The sequence below is a fragment of the Mercenaria mercenaria genome, chromosome 7 (assembly GCF_021730395.1).
Source record: "Mercenaria mercenaria strain notata chromosome 7, MADL_Memer_1, whole genome shotgun sequence".
Classification (NCBI taxonomy): domain Eukaryota; kingdom Metazoa; phylum Mollusca; class Bivalvia; order Venerida; family Veneridae; genus Mercenaria; species Mercenaria mercenaria.
The window spans coordinates 74,167,791-74,187,176 of NC_069367.1; the positions used below are offsets into that span (position 1 = coordinate 74,167,791).

At 35.0% G+C, this 19,386-nt stretch overlaps 1 protein-coding gene across 1 annotated transcript in view; it reads right to left on the minus strand.

Moving 5' to 3' along the window:
• LOC123553917 (very long-chain specific acyl-CoA dehydrogenase, mitochondrial-like) overlaps positions 1 to 13,449 on the minus strand; it is a 40,613-nt gene extending 27,164 nt beyond the window's left edge. Inside the window, exons 1-9 of the mRNA XM_045343663.2 lie at positions 13,295 to 13,449; positions 11,187 to 11,238; positions 10,765 to 10,828; positions 9,692 to 9,756; positions 8,833 to 8,941; positions 5,773 to 5,867; positions 4,063 to 4,194; positions 1,193 to 1,306; positions 264 to 349 (exon numbers count right to left, since the gene is read on the minus strand). Of these exons, the coding sequence (XP_045199598.2) occupies positions 264 to 349; positions 1,193 to 1,306; positions 4,063 to 4,194; positions 5,773 to 5,867; positions 8,833 to 8,941; positions 9,692 to 9,756; positions 10,765 to 10,828; positions 11,187 to 11,238; positions 13,295 to 13,368 (791 nt within the window). The 5' untranslated portion in view covers positions 13,369 to 13,449. The remainder of the gene's footprint in view (positions 1 to 263; positions 350 to 1,192; positions 1,307 to 4,062; positions 4,195 to 5,772; positions 5,868 to 8,832; positions 8,942 to 9,691; positions 9,757 to 10,764; positions 10,829 to 11,186; positions 11,239 to 13,294) is intronic.
• Positions 13,450 to 19,386: the final 5,937 nt, after the last annotated feature.

A 19,386-nucleotide genomic window follows, 5' to 3' on the forward strand; every position in this document is an offset into this window, starting at 1 on the left:
CACACCTCAGGGGTATTTACCTGTAAAATATTGAAATAAATTAACCTAGTCAGAATCAAGAATTCATCATGAAAAATAAAAATGGTTCAAAAATCGACTCCTGTAATTTTTGTCTTCTACAAGAATTGCACATTAGGGTGGATATTTTTTAAAGTAATTTTCTTACAGACATGTTACAGGCATTACTAAATGGCAGAAAGATTTTGAAAAATCTATCTCATTGTATTGAGAACACTTCAATACACTGTGAGTATCATACTTACTTAGTTACACCACCAAAACTTCTCTCCACAATAAAGGCCGTCACTTTGTCTTTTGTCTCCCCTGTCTTTGCATCTTTCACTGGAGTCTGTAACCAATTATCATGTATGTAAGGTCATGCAAAAATCTTCAAAAATATAAGATTGTGTAAGGGCTAGTAACTCAGACAACCGAGAAAACGGTGAGTTTATTGTGGTTTCAGCTTTCAGTTGTTGTTCATTTCCAAGCTCCATGAATGCACAGGCAAACTGTGGCTAGTACTTTCAAGGTACACATATATTTGATATGATCTTCAAGTTGAAAATCTACTATGGGATTACCTACATATCGTGGCCTCAACGCGAAACTAGTCTATGTGTATATAGAAATAGAAGCAGATAGACTAGTTTCGCGTTGAGGCCACGATATATGTTTTTGTACGATATTCCATTTATACAAAATGTTCACTAAACCCTGCAAGTCTTCCAGGGTGATGTGTTCTCTGCACCTAACACATAACTTCCAAAACAAACACAGAACAGAGAGGGAATAGCTACATGAGAAACATGTTTTTGGTTTGCTTTTGCAGTAAGGTTTTAAGTGCACAAACTCTAACCCAAAGCTTTACAGGGCACAAATAACTCACCTTAAGAATCAACAAAACCTGTACTACAAAACAAAACCTGTACTATAAAACCTGTACTACAAAACAAAACCTGTACTTCAAAACAAAACCTGTACTATAAAACCTGTACTACAAAACAAAACCTGTACTACAAAACAAAATCTGTACTACAAAACCTGTACTACAAAACATCTCTGAACAGAAATTTCAATTGTATAATCACATATTACAATGAATAAATAGACAACCTTTCAAAAAAATAACCACTTTTTTCTCTTCAAAAGCATGTATCTTTAAAGACAGTATGAATGTAGTGGCACAACATACCTGGGCAAAAACAGTAAATATTTCAGCAAGGCCTCCATTACTGATCCATATTTTGCTGCCATTCAGAATGTAATGTTTCCCATCATCTGACAGAACAGCTCTCGTCTTTATTGACTGAAAACATAATAATCAAATATGTTAATCAAAATTCATTCGAGGTGACTTTTTTTGTTGGGTGGTGCAAAGTTGCATTAGAGAAGCAATCACATTACCTTTGCTAAAATGTGTAGAATTAATGTTAGACATGTAAACTGTAATATTATGTTGTTATATATGTTATACATATACTTCTATACTTACTGTGGTATTATCCGTCTTAGTCAGTAACTACTGGTATGGAAATACGGGCTACAAAATGGACCTTTACATTAAAACAGTTGGTAGGATGTTTACAGTTGTGACATAACTACTGATTACTGAGTACTACTGACTGCGTTAAACACTGAATTTCAGATGGTCATAATTAATTACTCAGTTATAGAAGACTGATCTTCTGAGAAATAATAGTTCTCCATAAGACAGCGCATTTGAAATTTGTCTATTTTTTCAAACAAGAAGCTGCGTTCAATAAACGCCTGATGCCCCCAGTAGCAGCCTTGTCGATAGATTTTGCACCTAAGTCCAAAACTAGGTCAAGGTAAAACTGAGGTCAGATGATGTCTGAAGATGAGGAATGGTCACAGGTTACATCTGCATTAGTATCAAGTCATTCCAGTAAGGGGTATTGATGCTAGACGAAATGGTCTCATTTGGTTAACCTTGTACGGACGGACAGGACAATCACTATATGCCTCCCGCATCAGTAGATGCTGGGGGCATAAAAAGGCCATATCTTGACAGACTGATGTAAAACAGTTATTTTGTTACAGTATTTTACAAATGAAAATTTTATGGCAAAGGTAACAACTTGCATGTAAAACTTCAACCAAACTTTTCAAGTCAAATACGGACCATATTTTGAATCAGTTTTAACTAAGAGTTCTATAACTTGGTTATGAATGACTGTTGGATAATAAAAATATCTTGTTTGAAGTTTCAGTCCAATATATATCGTTGTTACTGAGATACAACTTGAAAGTTAAATGAACACAAACCTTTAATGTAATCAAACCTTTTAGGTTGAAAATGGTCCATAATTTGTATAAAAATCAAATCAACCAAGAGTTATTTTATTTGGTTATTTTAGTAGGTCTGATGACAAAGAAGCCTTGTGTGAAGTTTGAATCCAACAAATGACATTACCCTGCATGCGTAACTTTAACCACAGAGTGTCATTGCCAACAACAACATCAAAGTGAGTGAAAAGCTTTCACTTTTCTTCAAATAGTCAAGATAAAAATTATCTTAGTTCTATCTTGCCCTTCAAATCATCTGCTTTCGAAGTGAAAAAGGAAATGAAAAAAGTTTCTTTATAAACTTTAACTTACACCATCTAAGCTTAAAGGACAAAACAAGCCCACCCGCTTAGCTCAGTAGGTAGAGCATTGGTCTACAGATCGCGGGGTCGTGAGTTCCATCCTCGGGCGGGCGAATGTTCTCCGTGACTATTTGATAAACGACATTGTGTCTGATATCATTAGTCCTCCACCTCTGATTTATGTGGGGAAGTTGGCAGTTACTTGCGGAGAACAGGTTTGTACTGGCACAGAATCCAGGAACACTGGTTAGGTTAACTGCCCGCCATTACATGACTGAAATACTGTTGAACAAGAGCACCGCCTTGCGGGTGCAGACGCTCATCTGATTTTTTTGACTCTGTATAATAGAAATATTGTCCTACCAATGATTTTCTAAGTCCAAAAAGGGCCATAATTCTTGCAAAATGCTGGATGGAGTTATGTTTCTTGCTATACAGAGTCTGTTTTTGATGATAATCAACTGTTGCAAGTTTCAAAGCAATAGCTTTGATAGTTTAGGAGAAACTTTTACCTAACATAAAACTTAACCAATAAATCTGATATTTCCTAAGTCCAAAAGAGGCCATAATTCTTGCAAAAAGCAGGACAGAGTTATGTTTCTTGCTGTACAGGGTCAGCTAATGATGGTGAACAATTGTTGCAAGTTTTAAAGCAATAGCTTTGATAGTTTAGGAGAAAAGTTTACCTAAACATAAAACTTAACCAAGAAATCTGATATTTTCTAAGTCCAAAAGGGGCCATAATTATTGCAAAAAGCAGGATGGAGTTATGTTTCTTGCTGTACAGGGTCAGCTATTGATGGTGAACAAGTGTTGCAAGTTTCAAAGCAATACCTTTGGTAGTTTAGGAGAAAAGCTGACCTAAACATAAAACTTAATCAGGCAACACCGACGCCAATCAAGTGATAATAACTCATCATTTTTTTTCAAAAAATCAGGTGAGCTAAAAATGGCGTTAAACCCAAAAACAAACAAACACATGAAGGACACAACACTATGGACATACTGAATTTCTTTTAAATAAAATATCATGAATATGGCCAAACAGCTATTAAATTTTGTAGGGGAAATGTATCTACGTATTTTAAATTAAGATAAAAATGGATATTATACCAAGTTGGGATTTAATTTCTTGGATTGACCAAACCACTAAATTCACAAATAAGTCCCCGGTTAGTATTAAAACACACTACAAAGGGCAATATCAACAAGATATATTGAAACACAATTGCAAAATATATAAAGAATAAGAAAGTTTGTGCTCTGTACTTTTCCCTGTTGCCATCTATCTATATTCGAAATTTACTTAATGTCCCTTTAGTACTATTGGAGGTATTTTCTGGACAAGGCCAGTGTGACACAAAGGGACAACTATATTCTTTTTCATTAGAGGAGCATACAATAAGTATTGTCTTTCCTAACATTTCTGTGTAATTGTACAAGACTAACTTACACTGGCATCCGAGCCACTGGCAGGCTCAGTAAGGCAGAAGGCAGCTATATTTTCTCCCACAGCAAGTTTAGGGAGGTATTTACTTTTCTGCTCCGGTGTGCCAAATAATATGATACCCTTGAAACCAATTGACTGAAAAGAAAAAAAGTAACAATTACAAAGTTATTTGGATTCAAACATTTATACCCCAGTCACATATACGGCGCGGATAGCTATGTCTAGCCAGGGACAGAAACGTAGTAATCCGTATCGATCCGTACCTGAGCCGTACCTTGAAGTAGTAATCTGTACCAATCCGTACAGCTCAGGTACGGATCGATACAGATTACTAAGTTTCTATCCGTAGATGGACGTAGCTATCTGCGTCGTATGTGTGACTGGGGTATAATGGGGCAAGGTTTGATTTTAGATATATTATTATCTTTAAACAACAGCTGTCTGTAAGATAGGCAATGCTAAAGGCGACATTATTTTGCAAAATACAAGTCTAGAGTTATGGGACTTCATCGTATGGCCTAGTTTTATAAACCCAAAGAAACATGTGGTTTCAATTTAATATTTGCATTGGTTTTTAAGATGGTAACTTGCATGCACAACTTTAACCAGGATTTTTTAAGTCCAAAAGGGGGCATAACTTGGCCAAAATAAATGCTAGAGTTATGTGACTTGTTGCTTTCACCTAGTTTTATAACCCTGAAGACACATGAAAAGTTATGGGACTTGACCCAATGAGGTTGGTAACTGACCTAGAAAAAAAACGAGTTTCAAAGCTATATGCCTTTAAATGTCAGCTATACGTATTTGCAAGCAAAATTTTCACCAAGAGGTGACACCAACGCCAACGCCAGGGTGAGTACGATATAGCTCAGACTATTCGAAGCTAAAACAAGAGCTGTCTCCATAGGATGACACATGCCCCCGATGGCACTTTGAATGAATAGTTATGGCCGATGTTAGAGTTTAGGACCTTTGACCTACGGAGCTGGGTCTTGCGCGCGACACATCGTCTTACTGTGTCACACATTCATGCATAGTTATTTTAAAATCCATGCATGAATGACAAAGATATGGACCGGACATGCCCATCAATGCACTATCATGAAAAATGATCTTTAACGTCTAAGTGTGACCTTGACCTTTGAGCTACAGACCTGGGTCTTGCGTGTGACACGTCGTCTTACTGTGGTACACATTCATGCCAAGTTATTTGAAAATCCATCCATCGATGACAAAGATATGGACCAGACACGCCCATCAATGCACTATCCTTTAACGTCTAAGTGTGACCTTGACCTTTGAGCTACGGACCTGGGTCTTGCGCACTGCACGTCGTCTTACTGTGGTACACATTCATGCCAAGTTTTTTGAAAATCCATCCATCGATGACAAAGATATGGACCGGACACGAAAATTGCGGACAGATCGACAGACTGACAGACCGACAGACGGTTCAAAAACTATATGCCTCCCTTCGGGGGCATAAAAACTGTAATTTTACTATTTCATTTGAAGGCATTACCAAAGACATTGCACCATGCATATGGTCCAGTTTTGAAATATTAAAAAAAAATTAAAATTAACTGAAAATTAAGATGTATCTACTATTCCTTCTCAAGTTACAAACCTTCTGCTACTTAAATTATATAAATTATACTCTTTTTTATTGGAATTAGGCTGTAATTCTACATTCTCTAAGACCAAGTCACAAACCTGATGAGCTCCTAGAACAATGCCAACTCCAAGGTCATGTGCTCCAACAATCTCTACAAGCCTTGCATATTGTGTGTTTGTCAAGCCAAGACCATCTATAAACATATAATACAACTACAGTTAAGTGGATAGCATTCTTGTACTGTACATTGTATTTAATTGGAAAATATTTTACAGTAGGCCGAGCTTTTTCTTCCATTCTGTAGCAGCAGGAGCTGTTTACGGGCCCCTTCCCATTGGACAATTTCTTTCAAATCCTGCTATAGTCCCCTAAAATCCACTTGAAATAAAGATTTTTCCCCATAACAGTTGCAGACCCCTGCAGTGACCAACAGAAGGTGTAATATATTTTTAATATATGCATGCATGTTAAGTTGTTCCCATTAAAATGACTAACATTTTCAGGAGAAGCAAATCAATAACTTTCTGCCAGAATTAAATGAAGTGCACTATTTTGGCAGGTTCATTATTTCAGCATAAAAAAAAATCTGAAATTGCCTTGAATGCAGGTTTTGGCATTTTTTAATGGTGACCATTTATAAATTGTACTTTGGAATAGATTTGTGCAGTCCAAGTTTACCAATAAACTGGGAGGTTTTATGTTGGCTCATACAACAGACTTTACAGTAAACTATTACCCATCATCAAATTTTGAACACTATATGGTCACCTTTCAGTTAAGAATGAATAATGTAATCTTACTATGTCTAAAAGTACAGTGTGTTGATAAATGGAACTAACTTGTCACACTGCTTATACTAGTGCATTTTAACCCATGTTTTCCACCAGACAAGTGACAAGTGTCTAAAAACTTTATGTAATAAGCTGTTCACTGGCTAAATTTGAAATTCATTTTTACTTAAATGATAAAGCACATCTTAAGACCTGGTCTACAATGTTGTAAACAATGTTAAGTAACAAGATCTTTCTCTTTTTTTCTAAATACTGTGAGAATAAATTCATTAGCTTGACTGCCTTCTGCCAGATCATTTTTAACAACTGCATGGAGATGCAAGTGGTGACTGTTTTCTATATGTATGCAGAGTATTGAGTTATTTGTATATCTACAAACATAGGGGCAATGTATAATTGTACAAGTATAAGTGGTATACAGCTAAACATGTCTTAGCAGTGACACTGACCTGTGTTAAGCAGGTAGTTTCCTTAGGCAGCCAGTCAAAGTGCATCCCCAACTGCAATACTGCTACCTGCTATAGGCAGCTGCTGACTGACAACAGTATAATGATTTTTCTTGTTTTTGTTGGGTTTAATGTCACACTGTCACCTTTATAGGTCAAAAGATGACTTTAAATATATATAGACTACATGTAATTTAGGAACATTTAAAACAAGAGGGCCATGATGGCCCTATATCGCTCACCTGTTATCATTGCACTTGAGGACAAGAAAGTCCTCAGAAAAAATATCTAAGTCGAAAGGACAGGAACAACAAAGGGAAGATTTAACCAAAAAGAAAAAAAATTCTTACAAGGTATAGATATGTCAAAATACACCTAAAAATTGGAGGTACCATCCATGTTGTACCACAGAAAAGTGGTCTCGGTTTTTCCCTACGGCCAATAATAAAAAAAGTTACTAAAAATAAGCTATTTATAGTAACGTAAAAGGGAAGTAATTAAAAAAAAAAAATATTGTAAGTGAACAAAAGAAGGGTCTGCCAAATAAATCTGTTGACATAAATGAAATTTCAGATCAGTATCTTCATTAGTTATAGAGATATACCCATTTTAATTTTAAACAAAGGGAGGTAATTTGACATAAAATCAGTCCAGTTATCTACCCTGATTGTCTCAGTCCAACTAATAACAATAACGAAATTTCAAATAAGTCCTATAAGTACTTACTGATATAAATCCATTTTGATTACAATTAGGGGAGGTAATCAGATTTAAAATAACTCTGGAACCTACAATTGGATCTGACTGTCATGGAATCCAAGATTTATTGTTGTTGAAGATATTTTGGAAGTTTGTATCAAATTAAAACCATAAATGAAGTATCTATATGGCTGCAAAAGCCAAAATAGCCAATTTTGGACCTTTAAGGGGCCATAACTCTGGAACCCATGAAGGAATCTCGCCAGTTCAAGAAAGGAAGCAAGATCTTGTGGTGATACAAGTTGTGTGCAAGTTTGGTTAAAATCAAATCATAAATGAAGCTGCTATTGTGCAGACAAGGTCAAAATAGCTAATTTTGGCCCTTTCAGGGGCCATAACTCTGGAACCCATTATGGGATCTGGCCGGTTCAAGAAAGGAATCCAGATCTTATGGGGACACAAGTTTTGTGCAAGTTTGATTAAATTCAAATCATAAATGAAGCTGCTATTGTGCAGACAAGGTCAAAATAGCTAATTCTGACCGTATCAGGGGCCATAACTCTGGAATCCATAATGGAATCTCACCATTTAAGAAAGGAACCAAGATCTTATGGTGATACAAGTTTTGTGCAAGTTCGGTTAAAATAAAATCATAAATGAAGTTGCTATAGTGCAGACAAGGTCAAAATAGCTAATTCAGGCCCTTTCAGGGGCCATACAATGTAACTCTGGAACCCATAATGGAATCTGGCCAGTTCAAAAAAGGAACCAAGATCTTATGGTGATACTAGTTGTGTGCAAGTTTGGTTAAAATCAAATCATAAATAAAGCTGCTATTGTGCAGACAAGGTCAAAATAGCTAATTTTGGCCCTTTCAGGGGCCATAACTCTGGAACCCATCATGGGATCTGGCCAGTTCAAAAAAGGAACTGAGATCTTATGGTGATACAAGTTGTGTGCAAGTTTGGTTAAAATAAAATCATAAATGAAACCACTATCGCGCAGACAAGAAATTGTTGACGCACGGACAGACTACGGACGAAGGGTGATCACAAAAGCTCACCTTGTCACTATGTAACAGGTGAGCTAATAAAATATGGAGGAATGCCAACAAAACTATTTTTTGTAATAAGATAAAATTGTTTCTTTGTTTTATAAACTGGCACCATCATCTTCAAGAGAACTAAGGATGTCTCTTTGAATTACAATCACTATATTTTACCAAGGTCAGTTGGGACTTGAAGTCCAAATGCACCGAGAGCTTTCAGTCCTTCCATGGTGTCATCATCCACCTTCTCCAATAGGTCATTCTTTGAGGCATCATTTTGTTCCTACATCAGAAAAAAACAAGAGTGATATCAACAGTGTATGATGATTCCCCCTGATACTAAGAATAAAATATAAAGTCAAAAGGGGCTTACTCAAGCAAAAATAATTGGACAGAAAACTCCCAAGAGTATAGCATGTCCATTTGATGCTGATGATGTATATTTGGTTTCATCCGTGTTAGGTGGTGAATGTAAGAGTTGTAAACACAAGGTAAAGATGTAGTAGTAATACTGGTAAGATCAAAACGGGACATTTATATAACTCAACAACAATAATAACCATATCACTACATGTATGTGCATTTTCACTTTTAAATGATGATGTGTATCAAGTTCCATTTAAATTTTATGAGTTTACCACACAATTTAGAATAACAGATGAACATTTCAAACATTATATGCTTCCAAGGTCTTCAACAATGGTGACATAAAAATCATCTATACGGTGAGGTTTAGATTTCAAATCAGAACAAAGGTTCTACAGCCAATGACAAACTGCCAAAACATTCATATGTACAACATGTGTATACCAATTTTGCACATTTTATAATGTAAAAATCTTTTTCAGATTCCTTTGAGGAGCTATCACAATACAGGCACATCCTTTTCAACTTCAGTTACTTTAATATCTGAAGAAACAACTTCGGTCTTCCTGGCCAAGAAACTCTACTAAGATGGTACTGCATAATTCGTGCAGTCTATTTTCATATATGATATGAAAATCTGCCAGCCTAATTTACTAAATGATCTAACCTCAAAGAATTTGGCTGTCTGGTCAGCAAACATCTGTAGATTTTCCTTCTGCTCTTCATTTAGAACTGAAACATGAAATAATTTTGTTATAAACTGTATGTCTGAAAACTTGTGTAACACTGAGGCATTTGTTGTTGAGAAATTGAGAAATAAGTGAGAGAAAAGGTGACAGAAATGTCTGTATGTAAGTTGACAGCCTTGACTTAACAAGTGGAACAAGAACACCACCTATGGATGCCATCACTCGTCTGCTAGAGCTGGTCAGTATGTAAGAAAAGTGTTATTGTTCAGAATTTCTAAGTACAAAGAGGGCCATAATTCTGTTAAATGCAGGTAAGAGTTATGGTTCTTGGCTTACATAGTCACCTAATGATGATAAACAAGTGTGCAAAGTTTCAAAGCTGTGACGTTTATACCTCATAGTTTTTTTTTGAAAATCAGAAAAACCTTAATAAACTGTGTATCAGAGTTTTCCGATCAGATTCTCTGTGAAAACAGAACTGTGTATTCATAAATGTGGAACACAGTCGTCACCAGTTATCAATAATATTCTACTGTTCTGGATTAATGTTCTTCATTTACAACTTCACTATTTCACATATTTTAAGGTCATTTATTAAACATTTTCTAAGCATATGTTTAGTGTATATTACTATCTTCTTAATCATTCTGTTTTTTCATTACACAAATGTTAGACACAGCAAACACAAATTTGAAGATAAAGTACATCAGACTTAATTTGAAATACTAGCTTGCAAAAACATAAGCAAAATTCCCTTAGATAGAAACTGAGCATAATCCATTATCTTGTATACTGTATATCAGAGATACAGCATATGGTTCAGGAGTCTTTCATGATGCCAGAGACTGCTGGGGAGTTTGAAAACAATCAGTAAATTATTTCCTGATATCATGCTCCTCGAACTTTTAAAGTATTTTACCAACTAGTTTTAGAGAAACCTGCTGGCATACAAAATGTTGGTAACAATGATTTCAAGGAAAGCGTTACTACTTGAAAAAATTCAAACAGTTTAGCTAATGAACAGATATACAAGTCAAAAAAGTCATTTTACCTTCTGGAAAAGGGAACACTTGTTCAGCTTGACCTTGGCCTCTAAACAGGTTCAAACCAAAGGACTGCAATACAAGACAACATTACTTATTTGAAAATATGTTTCAAAAACTGAGGAACTACTACTGTATATCATTTTTTAAATTTAATTTTTACAGTGTAATTTTTACAATTGTGAATAATAAACTAAATCTTATGCCCAATATCATAGACTGATAATATTACACTTGGTTCTCCGCCAAAATCACTAAAACAGATTGATTTGTTTTTAAAAATCTGCAATTTTGTGACAAATTCTTTATCAGTCTTGTGGCTAGTCTACTGATGAACGTAAGGAATACTTTATTTAAAGTATGACTTGTAATTTCAGATTACCGTATTGTTTAGAAGTTGAAATATTACAGGAGTATTAAGACATCATACCTTGGACTCCTCACTAACATTTCTGGTTTGAGTGACAGCCAAACATTCTTGCCTGAAACACAGTACAGGTTATAGTACAAAATACAACTAAACAATTTGGTTTCACATTTTATTTACATTAACATATGACAATGTGGGGTACATCAAATCAGAATCACAGAGACGCAATAAAACCAGTAAGTTGCCTCTTACGGTCATGAACCTCCAAGGCAGTGGTTCCAATAATTTTCATACACATGTCTCAAAATTACATGGGACACAGAAAACATCAAACTGAAAGGAAGACAGTAACTATATTTCGACCACTGAAAATTGACCTCACAAGGGTTTCAAAACTATAGGAATGTAGATATTAGAAAACAGTTAAGTTTTTTATCATTTCTCAGATTCACAGTCATACAAGCATGTACACAATCATTTTGTACTTTTGCACAGGAGTTACCAGTATACTAATTATATCACACAAAATAAAACATTTTTTTAAAACAACTACATAAGGGGACTCACTATTTTTAAGCTGCAATGAAATCTTTCCAACATGTGAAAATGTGAGCACTGTAAAAGAACATGTAGTTGTTTGCTAAAATCGGGTTGTACTGTACTCAGTACGTCCAGGATGTCATTAATAGTTGAAACTCAGCCTCCTTGTTTACATAGTTGTCTGTATTGATAGTGAGCACAAAATAAACTTTGAGCATGTGATTTTTTACTGAGATAACAGCAAATCAAGATTTGTAGTGGCTGTCAGTAATATGAAAGTGTTCATATGAAAAGTTTATCAGTAATAACCAAGTACTGGTATTTATGTTTAGCTCACCAAAAACACAAATAAGTTACTGATAACACATACCAACATTACCAAATACACATTATATTACACTGGATCAGATAAGCAGAACAAAGGTAAAATGAGATAAAATTTGTTATTCAATTAACTTTCAAAAACGTACAACCTGTCAGATCATGTAAAACTAGGGATCACACTGGTGAAAAGTGTTATGGGCAACTTATGGTTGCAAAAGATACATTGACAAAACCTTCAATTTTCAATACAGTATGTTTCAAATGATTATGATTAACATGTTTCTTTTCTTCTCAAACTGTAACTGTAATAGAATGTTTAGCACACTTGCCAAGTTTTCACACATCAAGATTTCAGTTAAACGCAGTCTAAGAATCGTAACAAACTAATATTGCATTCAGGGCAATTTTTGTTCATCATAAATGTTACTAATTTTGTTAATAAAACATACTCTTCCTAAAATGCAATAACAACACCGTATTTTCCCCGAGTGTTGGTACGAACAGCCGACACCTGAATTCCTTAATCATAAATACAATATTTACAAAAAAACATAATAAAGGCAACTTTATGACAACTAGTCATAACTTTGACCAGCAATTACCTAGGTTATATGGCAACTTCCCAGATTTGATGGTGGAGGAAGACCCCAGGTGCCCCTCCGTGCATTATTTCAGCGGGCACATGGGTAGAACCACTGACTTCCGAAAAGCCAGCTGGATGGCTTCCTCACAAGAGGAATTCATCACCCCGAGTGAGGCTCGAATCCACATCGGTGAGGGGCAAGTGATTTGAAGTCAGCAACCTTAATCACTCGGCCATAGAGCCTATTAGAGGCCCCCTATATCTAAGTGAAGTTTCTGATCTGTTTATTGGTCACTGTTGTTTTTTCTTTTAAATTTCACCTTATTTCATATTAAGGTGGGCAATATCCGGTTATCTTCCCCTCTACGGAATGAAGTATATTATATCCACCTCAATCCCTGACCACCACCCCTAAGAGTGTCTTAAACTTATAGATATTGAATTATGACATACAGAAAGGTTTCTAAATCAACGTATAATATTTTTTTACCTCCCTTTATTATTTTTGCTCATTCCGTACACAGAGGGGAAGATTCCCGGATATTGCCTTCAGGTGATTGCAACAATTACGCTTTCTTTTACTTTTAAAATTTGATCAGTTACGAAACCTAACGGGTTCACTTTCAATAACGTTCAACGGGGTTAGGAATAATAACGTTCAAAAAATGCCACTCTTTCAGACATAAATCGACGATAAAGTCTTATGAGAAATAAAAATTACCATTTCTGAAGTATCTGTGCCCGCACTTTTGTATTTTTCAGCGCAGATGTAACTCTAAGAGAAGATCGAAACATCTTTTCGTAAGTAAGTGATCTGTCAGTCACCGAGACACCGAGTAGAACAATTAGGATTACGTCATTTCCGGGTTAGTGGCTGGGGTGGGCCTAAAGTGCGAAAATAGCGTTATTTTCGCGAAAACAAGAAATGTTCACGAAAATAAGCTTTTTCTTTATATTTTCCCTTAATGTAGAGGCAATATTGCCACATGTTTATAAACAAAAATAAACGATTTTGGTACAATGAATGATGAAATTTAACTCTGAAGATTATGAAAGTTTTATTCCAAACAAATTTTCTTTTCAACCAACAAATCTTCCTCTTCTTTTTATTCTTCTTCTTTTAAGTACTGGTTAGGAACCATTTTCCGGACAGGACCAGTTTCCGGACACATGCAATATCCGCTTTATTTCGTTGTTATTCATGTTATTGTTTTATCTAGAACATTTAGATGTCTGTTCTTCATGTCTGCAACAAACCATTATTTTATAAGGCTGTATAATGTTTGGGTTTTTGATGATAACTCACCTGCGTTTACGAAACAACTTTCTGTCTTAACGGGGCATGAAGATAGCATTGCGCATGCGCGGTAGTTCACACCTGCTGAGATATCAAGTGTGGAAGAAATAATCAAACTACATAATGATTGTCTGCTGATAACTTGTTCTACTTTTAATTTCACGCTAAATGTTACGTAAAATGCAGGGCTGTCGATTTTTGCACTAATTTTATTCTATTTCTATTGGAATTATCAAGGATTCGTGTTAGACGAAATTCGAGTTTTTTATAGTCAACCTCGGTTTGCTTTCGTAGCTGCTATTGAACGTCGGGTTATGTTTCAAGTGCAATTTTGAAGAGATGAATGATTAAAAAATGTGTAGAAATAGTTTAATTACGTGTATATTTGTCCGGAAATTGGTTTACCTGACGGGAAAAATACCTCATTTTAGTGACCCCATTTGAGGCCCCACGGAACCCATATTTTACGTCACAACGCGATGCTGATTACAACATCGGATGCAGAAGGGGCTGAAGTTTGTGCAGTATGGACTTCATTTATGTCAAATATTTTTTTAAGAATTAATGGAGCCGAAATATGAAAATGTGTCCGGAAAATGGTTCCCAACCAGTACAGATACCAGTCATCTTGCATATACATGTACTTGTATTGGCGCTTGCGTGGTGCAAGAAATTTTTACAGGTGCATGCGTAACTTGATAAAATATACTATAATATGAAATTAGGTGCTACCTAAAAGGCAGAGCTCCTTTGAAAAATCACCAGTGCCCTTAAAAATTAAAGGAGTGTTGTTGGAATAATCTGGAATTATGGATTCGTTTTGGAAGTTTATGTTCTATAAGATCTATTAAAATTATAAGTATTAATGATAATTCATGATTTCTGAATGCACGTTTTAGACTGCATCAAGATTAATTCTTGACATGGGAAAACTCGAAAGATATTCTATATATAATCAAAAGAAAGTTCGATATAGATGAAAACTGGCACCAAGATAAAGAAAAACAAAACGTAATTGAATAACTTCTGTTATTGTTATTAAAACGTACTGCATCAAAAAAATTTACATAAATTATTATCATACTGGAAACCAGTCACAAATGATAACTCCTTCAAATTGAAAAGCTTGAATCTTGAAAATTTCAAACCTAACAGAATCTCATTACACCAACAGCAAAAGGAATTCTGTCTCTTTGCGTGTAAATGTTTGGCAATGAGGACTTAATGTAAAAAGTTAATGTTCCAGTTCCAAAGTTAATAGAAATTAGAATTTACGTAATCCTGGAAATGACTATTGTAATTCTTTTAAATGTCATTATTGGCAAATTTTGGTTCTTTTTGGATTGAAGAATGTGTCCAACTTCTAGTCAAAAATACTGCTATAATAGACGCCTGGTATGGGAAAATTACAATCATTTACATTACTGTACAAAGCTTGTTTTAAACCCAAAAGACTAGCAATTTTTAAAAGTTAATGATCAGAATTTTACCTAGAGAAAAACAGTGTTTGCCGAAATTCTCGAAAACACCTGTTTATTTACAGAACTTTTAAGTTCACAATCTATGGCGTTTTTATGGTTAATCTTTTAGCACTAAGGAATAGGGATGGCAGTAAGAACCTTTTTGATGTTTATTGATAATTCATCGCCAATAGTTTTATTTTTATTTTTATAAACTCTGGTAAGTGATTTTAAAGCTAACGGACGAAATATATGTGAACGGGGAGAAGAGCATTATTTGCTTTTCACAGTTCAATGCCTGTATATTATGATCCTAAAGCTATTTTTTTTAAAGTTATGTCTACTGACTACTGCACAAGCACTGCATTGGAACCTGACATCAAAACTAAACACTTGTTAAATTTCACATGAATGACTTTAGCTATACAATATTTTCAAAACTTATAATAATACAAAAAAGAAGACTGAAATAAAAAAGAAATTAAAAAAAATCTGGTCCAGTTGAGGTTCGAACTCACGACTTCTGGATTTCAACGCGGACTCGCTAACCACTACACCACTGTGGAGTTATGACGTCATCGGGACAAACATAAGTATATATAATTAAGTTCAGTAATGGCAGCGTGACGAAAGTCTTTTCAAAATGAAATTATTGTATTTTATTTCTTTTTTCTTCGTAGAAAATGTATTTAGCACTAATTTCTTATTATCAAACGCTCATTTACATTTTTATTCAATATTCAAAGCAGTAAGCGGGACGCTTTTGTCAACCGTAAACAGTAAGCGTCTACTGACGTCTTTACTGATTAATTACTATGTACATAGTACACATGAAAAAATCCGAACAACACCGATGCCAAAAAGTACCACGAATTTTCAACTCGATAGTATACACAGTTAGATCTCTCTATTCATTTTCTTTTTCACACGTCTAACCGTAATGCGACGCTGTCGGCGCCGCTTTGCGGCGCCGGTAGCTCTGCTATTACAGTGTCTCTGAAAACTGTCAAGTACGAATTTAGCGAAGCTCTACAGACTGCAATTCCCTCCTGAAGCTGTCTAATGAGGGACAGCTTATCATTGTTTGGGGAAGGCTGTTCTATAACCTGATGGTGTCTGGGAAAAACGACTTCTGGTAGTTAATGTCCGAGCAAAATGGGAAAATAGCAGACACACCAAGAGAGAAAACTGACATGTTGAATGAGCAGTTCACCTCTGTATTCACACGGGAAACCAGCGCCACAACACCTGATAAAGGCAACTCACCACATTGTCCAATGGAAAACATATATGTAACCATCAAAGGGGTGGACAAATGTATTAAACGTCTCAATGAAAAGAAAGCAACTGGACCTGACAAAATTCCTATCTCCATCCTTAAGAAGAATTCTGATGTCATAGCCCCAGTACTCGCTGCAATCTATCAGCAATCCATAGCCTCTGGAGAAGTACCATCAGATTGGAAGGATGCGAACGTTGTGCCCATCTTTAAGAAGGGCGACCGCTCGAAGCCAGAAAACTAATGATCTGGTATTGTTTGCTTTCTTTGTAATAATGTTAATATGATGGTTCCACCTGAGAGTCTTATGAATGTTGATGCCTAAATAGTTTGCAGAGTTCACTTCTTCTAAAATGTGGCCATGGATGGTATATCGATTTCTGATTGGTTTCCGTTTGTTGGTAACGTGCATTATTTGGCACTTCTGAGGGTGAAATTCCACCAGCCAATCCTTTTTTTCCATTGCTGTAGCGCATCCAGATCCCTTTGCAATGCTTGTGCATCTTCCGTTGACCTAATCCTATGTTAGAGCACACAGTCATCAGTGAATAACCTAACTGTTGATCCTGCGGTGATGTAATTAGGCAGGTCATTAATGAAAAGAAGGAATAGCAGATGACCAAGAACACTTCCTTGGGGAATACCAGACTGGACTGGGGCTGTATCCGAAGTAGTGCCATCCAGGTTCACATGCTGGGTACGGTTTCCCAGAAAGCTGAAAGCCTTAAAGACCCACCACGACCTAGTGACCTACTTTTTCCTTCCACATGAACTTCGTGCAAATCATGCTGATAATACTGGTATAATACAGCTATTCTACAAGATGACAGGTGGACAATTTAGGCCCTCCCTGAATTAATGTGTTTTCAAAACTTGATCAGCAAACTTATTCAGTCATTCACATTCAGTATAGTTTTAAATACATAGAATAATAACTATCTTACACTGTAGAAACAAGGTGTGGTCTAAACTCATCTCCATACATCAAGTACTGTGCATACTACTACATTAATTTAATAATATATTACATTGTCTTGGCCTTATACATATGTCACTGTCAATTTGTAACTAGATACTTGGTATTTCTCATTTTGTTCATGCAAAGCATGTATAATTACCATCATGGAAATACAAAATAATACAGTTATTTTGTGGCGCGTCTTTAAGTGAAAGACCTTGTCAAAGGCCTTTGAAAAAAAAACACAATATATGGCTTGTTTTCGCAATTATAAAGTTATTTACGTTACTGCTTTTGACACAATGGGAACAAAACTATGCTGTTTATTTCATCATAACTGGTGCAAAATCAATTACTTTTCGTATATAAGTATGTACATATAATATGATCATTAGAGAAATAAAAAATAAAGTTAATATAGGAGCAAAATAAATAATTTATAGTTTATTTTCGCACAGGTTTATAAAGATATTTTCGTAACCGAATTTGCCACAGGTAATTTGCTGTCTTTTTTCTTATTATTGGGGCAAGATTTTTTCCGTTTGTAAGTGTGAATTGATAGGCTTTATATAATAATATAAAACAATAATAAATAAAAGATATAGCTGATTTTAAGCCAGTTGCAAGCACAAAGTTTGATAACATTAATCCCAAAACCAAATAAAGATTTATCACTGTTGTCAAACTGGAGACATATAAGTTTGTTAAATGTTGACTACAAAATATTAACTAAACTAATTGCTAACAGAATAAAATCAATGTTAAATATTTTAATTGATAACAGTCAAACGGGTTTTGTCAAAGGAAGATGCATTGTTGAAAACATAACATTGATATATGATGTAATAATGTATGCAGAACAAAATGATAAGCCTAGCGTTTTATTCTTTGCTGACTTTGAAAAAGCTTTCGATACTTAAATCACACGTTTATCGATAAATTGTGGATCTTTTTAATTTTGGTCCAAATTTGAAAACTTGGGTAAATGTACTTTTTAAAAACCCAACAATCTGTATACTGTATAATGGATTTTTGTCCAATGCCTTTATTATTAAACGTGGGGTCACACAAGGCTTCCTTTGTCCCCTTATATATTTATTTTTATCTATTGAACTACTCTCTATAGCCATTAGAGAAAATAAGAATATTAAAGGTTTTAAGATATTTGATATAGAGGTAAAAACAGCATGTTTGCAGACGATGCCACTCTGCTATTAGACGGTTCTGATAACAGTTTTAAAGAAACGATAAATACGAAAAACAATTTTCGTTTATCTCAGGTCTTAAACTCAACTATGATCAATGTATAGATCTTAGGATAGGCTCGCTCCGAAACCAACATGACTTAGTATACTGTAGAAAAAAAATATAGAAACATAACATGGACCCCAGAAAGTGCAAAAAACTCTGGGTGTAACTTTTCATTCACAGACTGATGAAATACTTAGACTAAATTATGATAATAGATTATTACAATTTCAAATGGACATAAATAAATGGAAAGCTAGACACCTTACAACTATAGGTAACATTTCGGTATTGAAATCACTAATTCTTCCAAAGTAGACCTTTTTGTTTTCTGTTTTACCTAATCCTTCGGATGAAATAATAAAACGAATTACTTAAAGTTGTTATGAATTCATATGGAACTCAAAAAGGGATAAGTTAAATTTATTTATTTGGGTTTTACGGCACACCAACACAGTACAGGTTCTATGGCGCCAAACAGGACTACAAATTTTGGTTCCACATCTCATTTACATCGAAATAAAAACATGAGGTATGGAATCAAAATTTGCAAACCTGCTGGAATCACAGA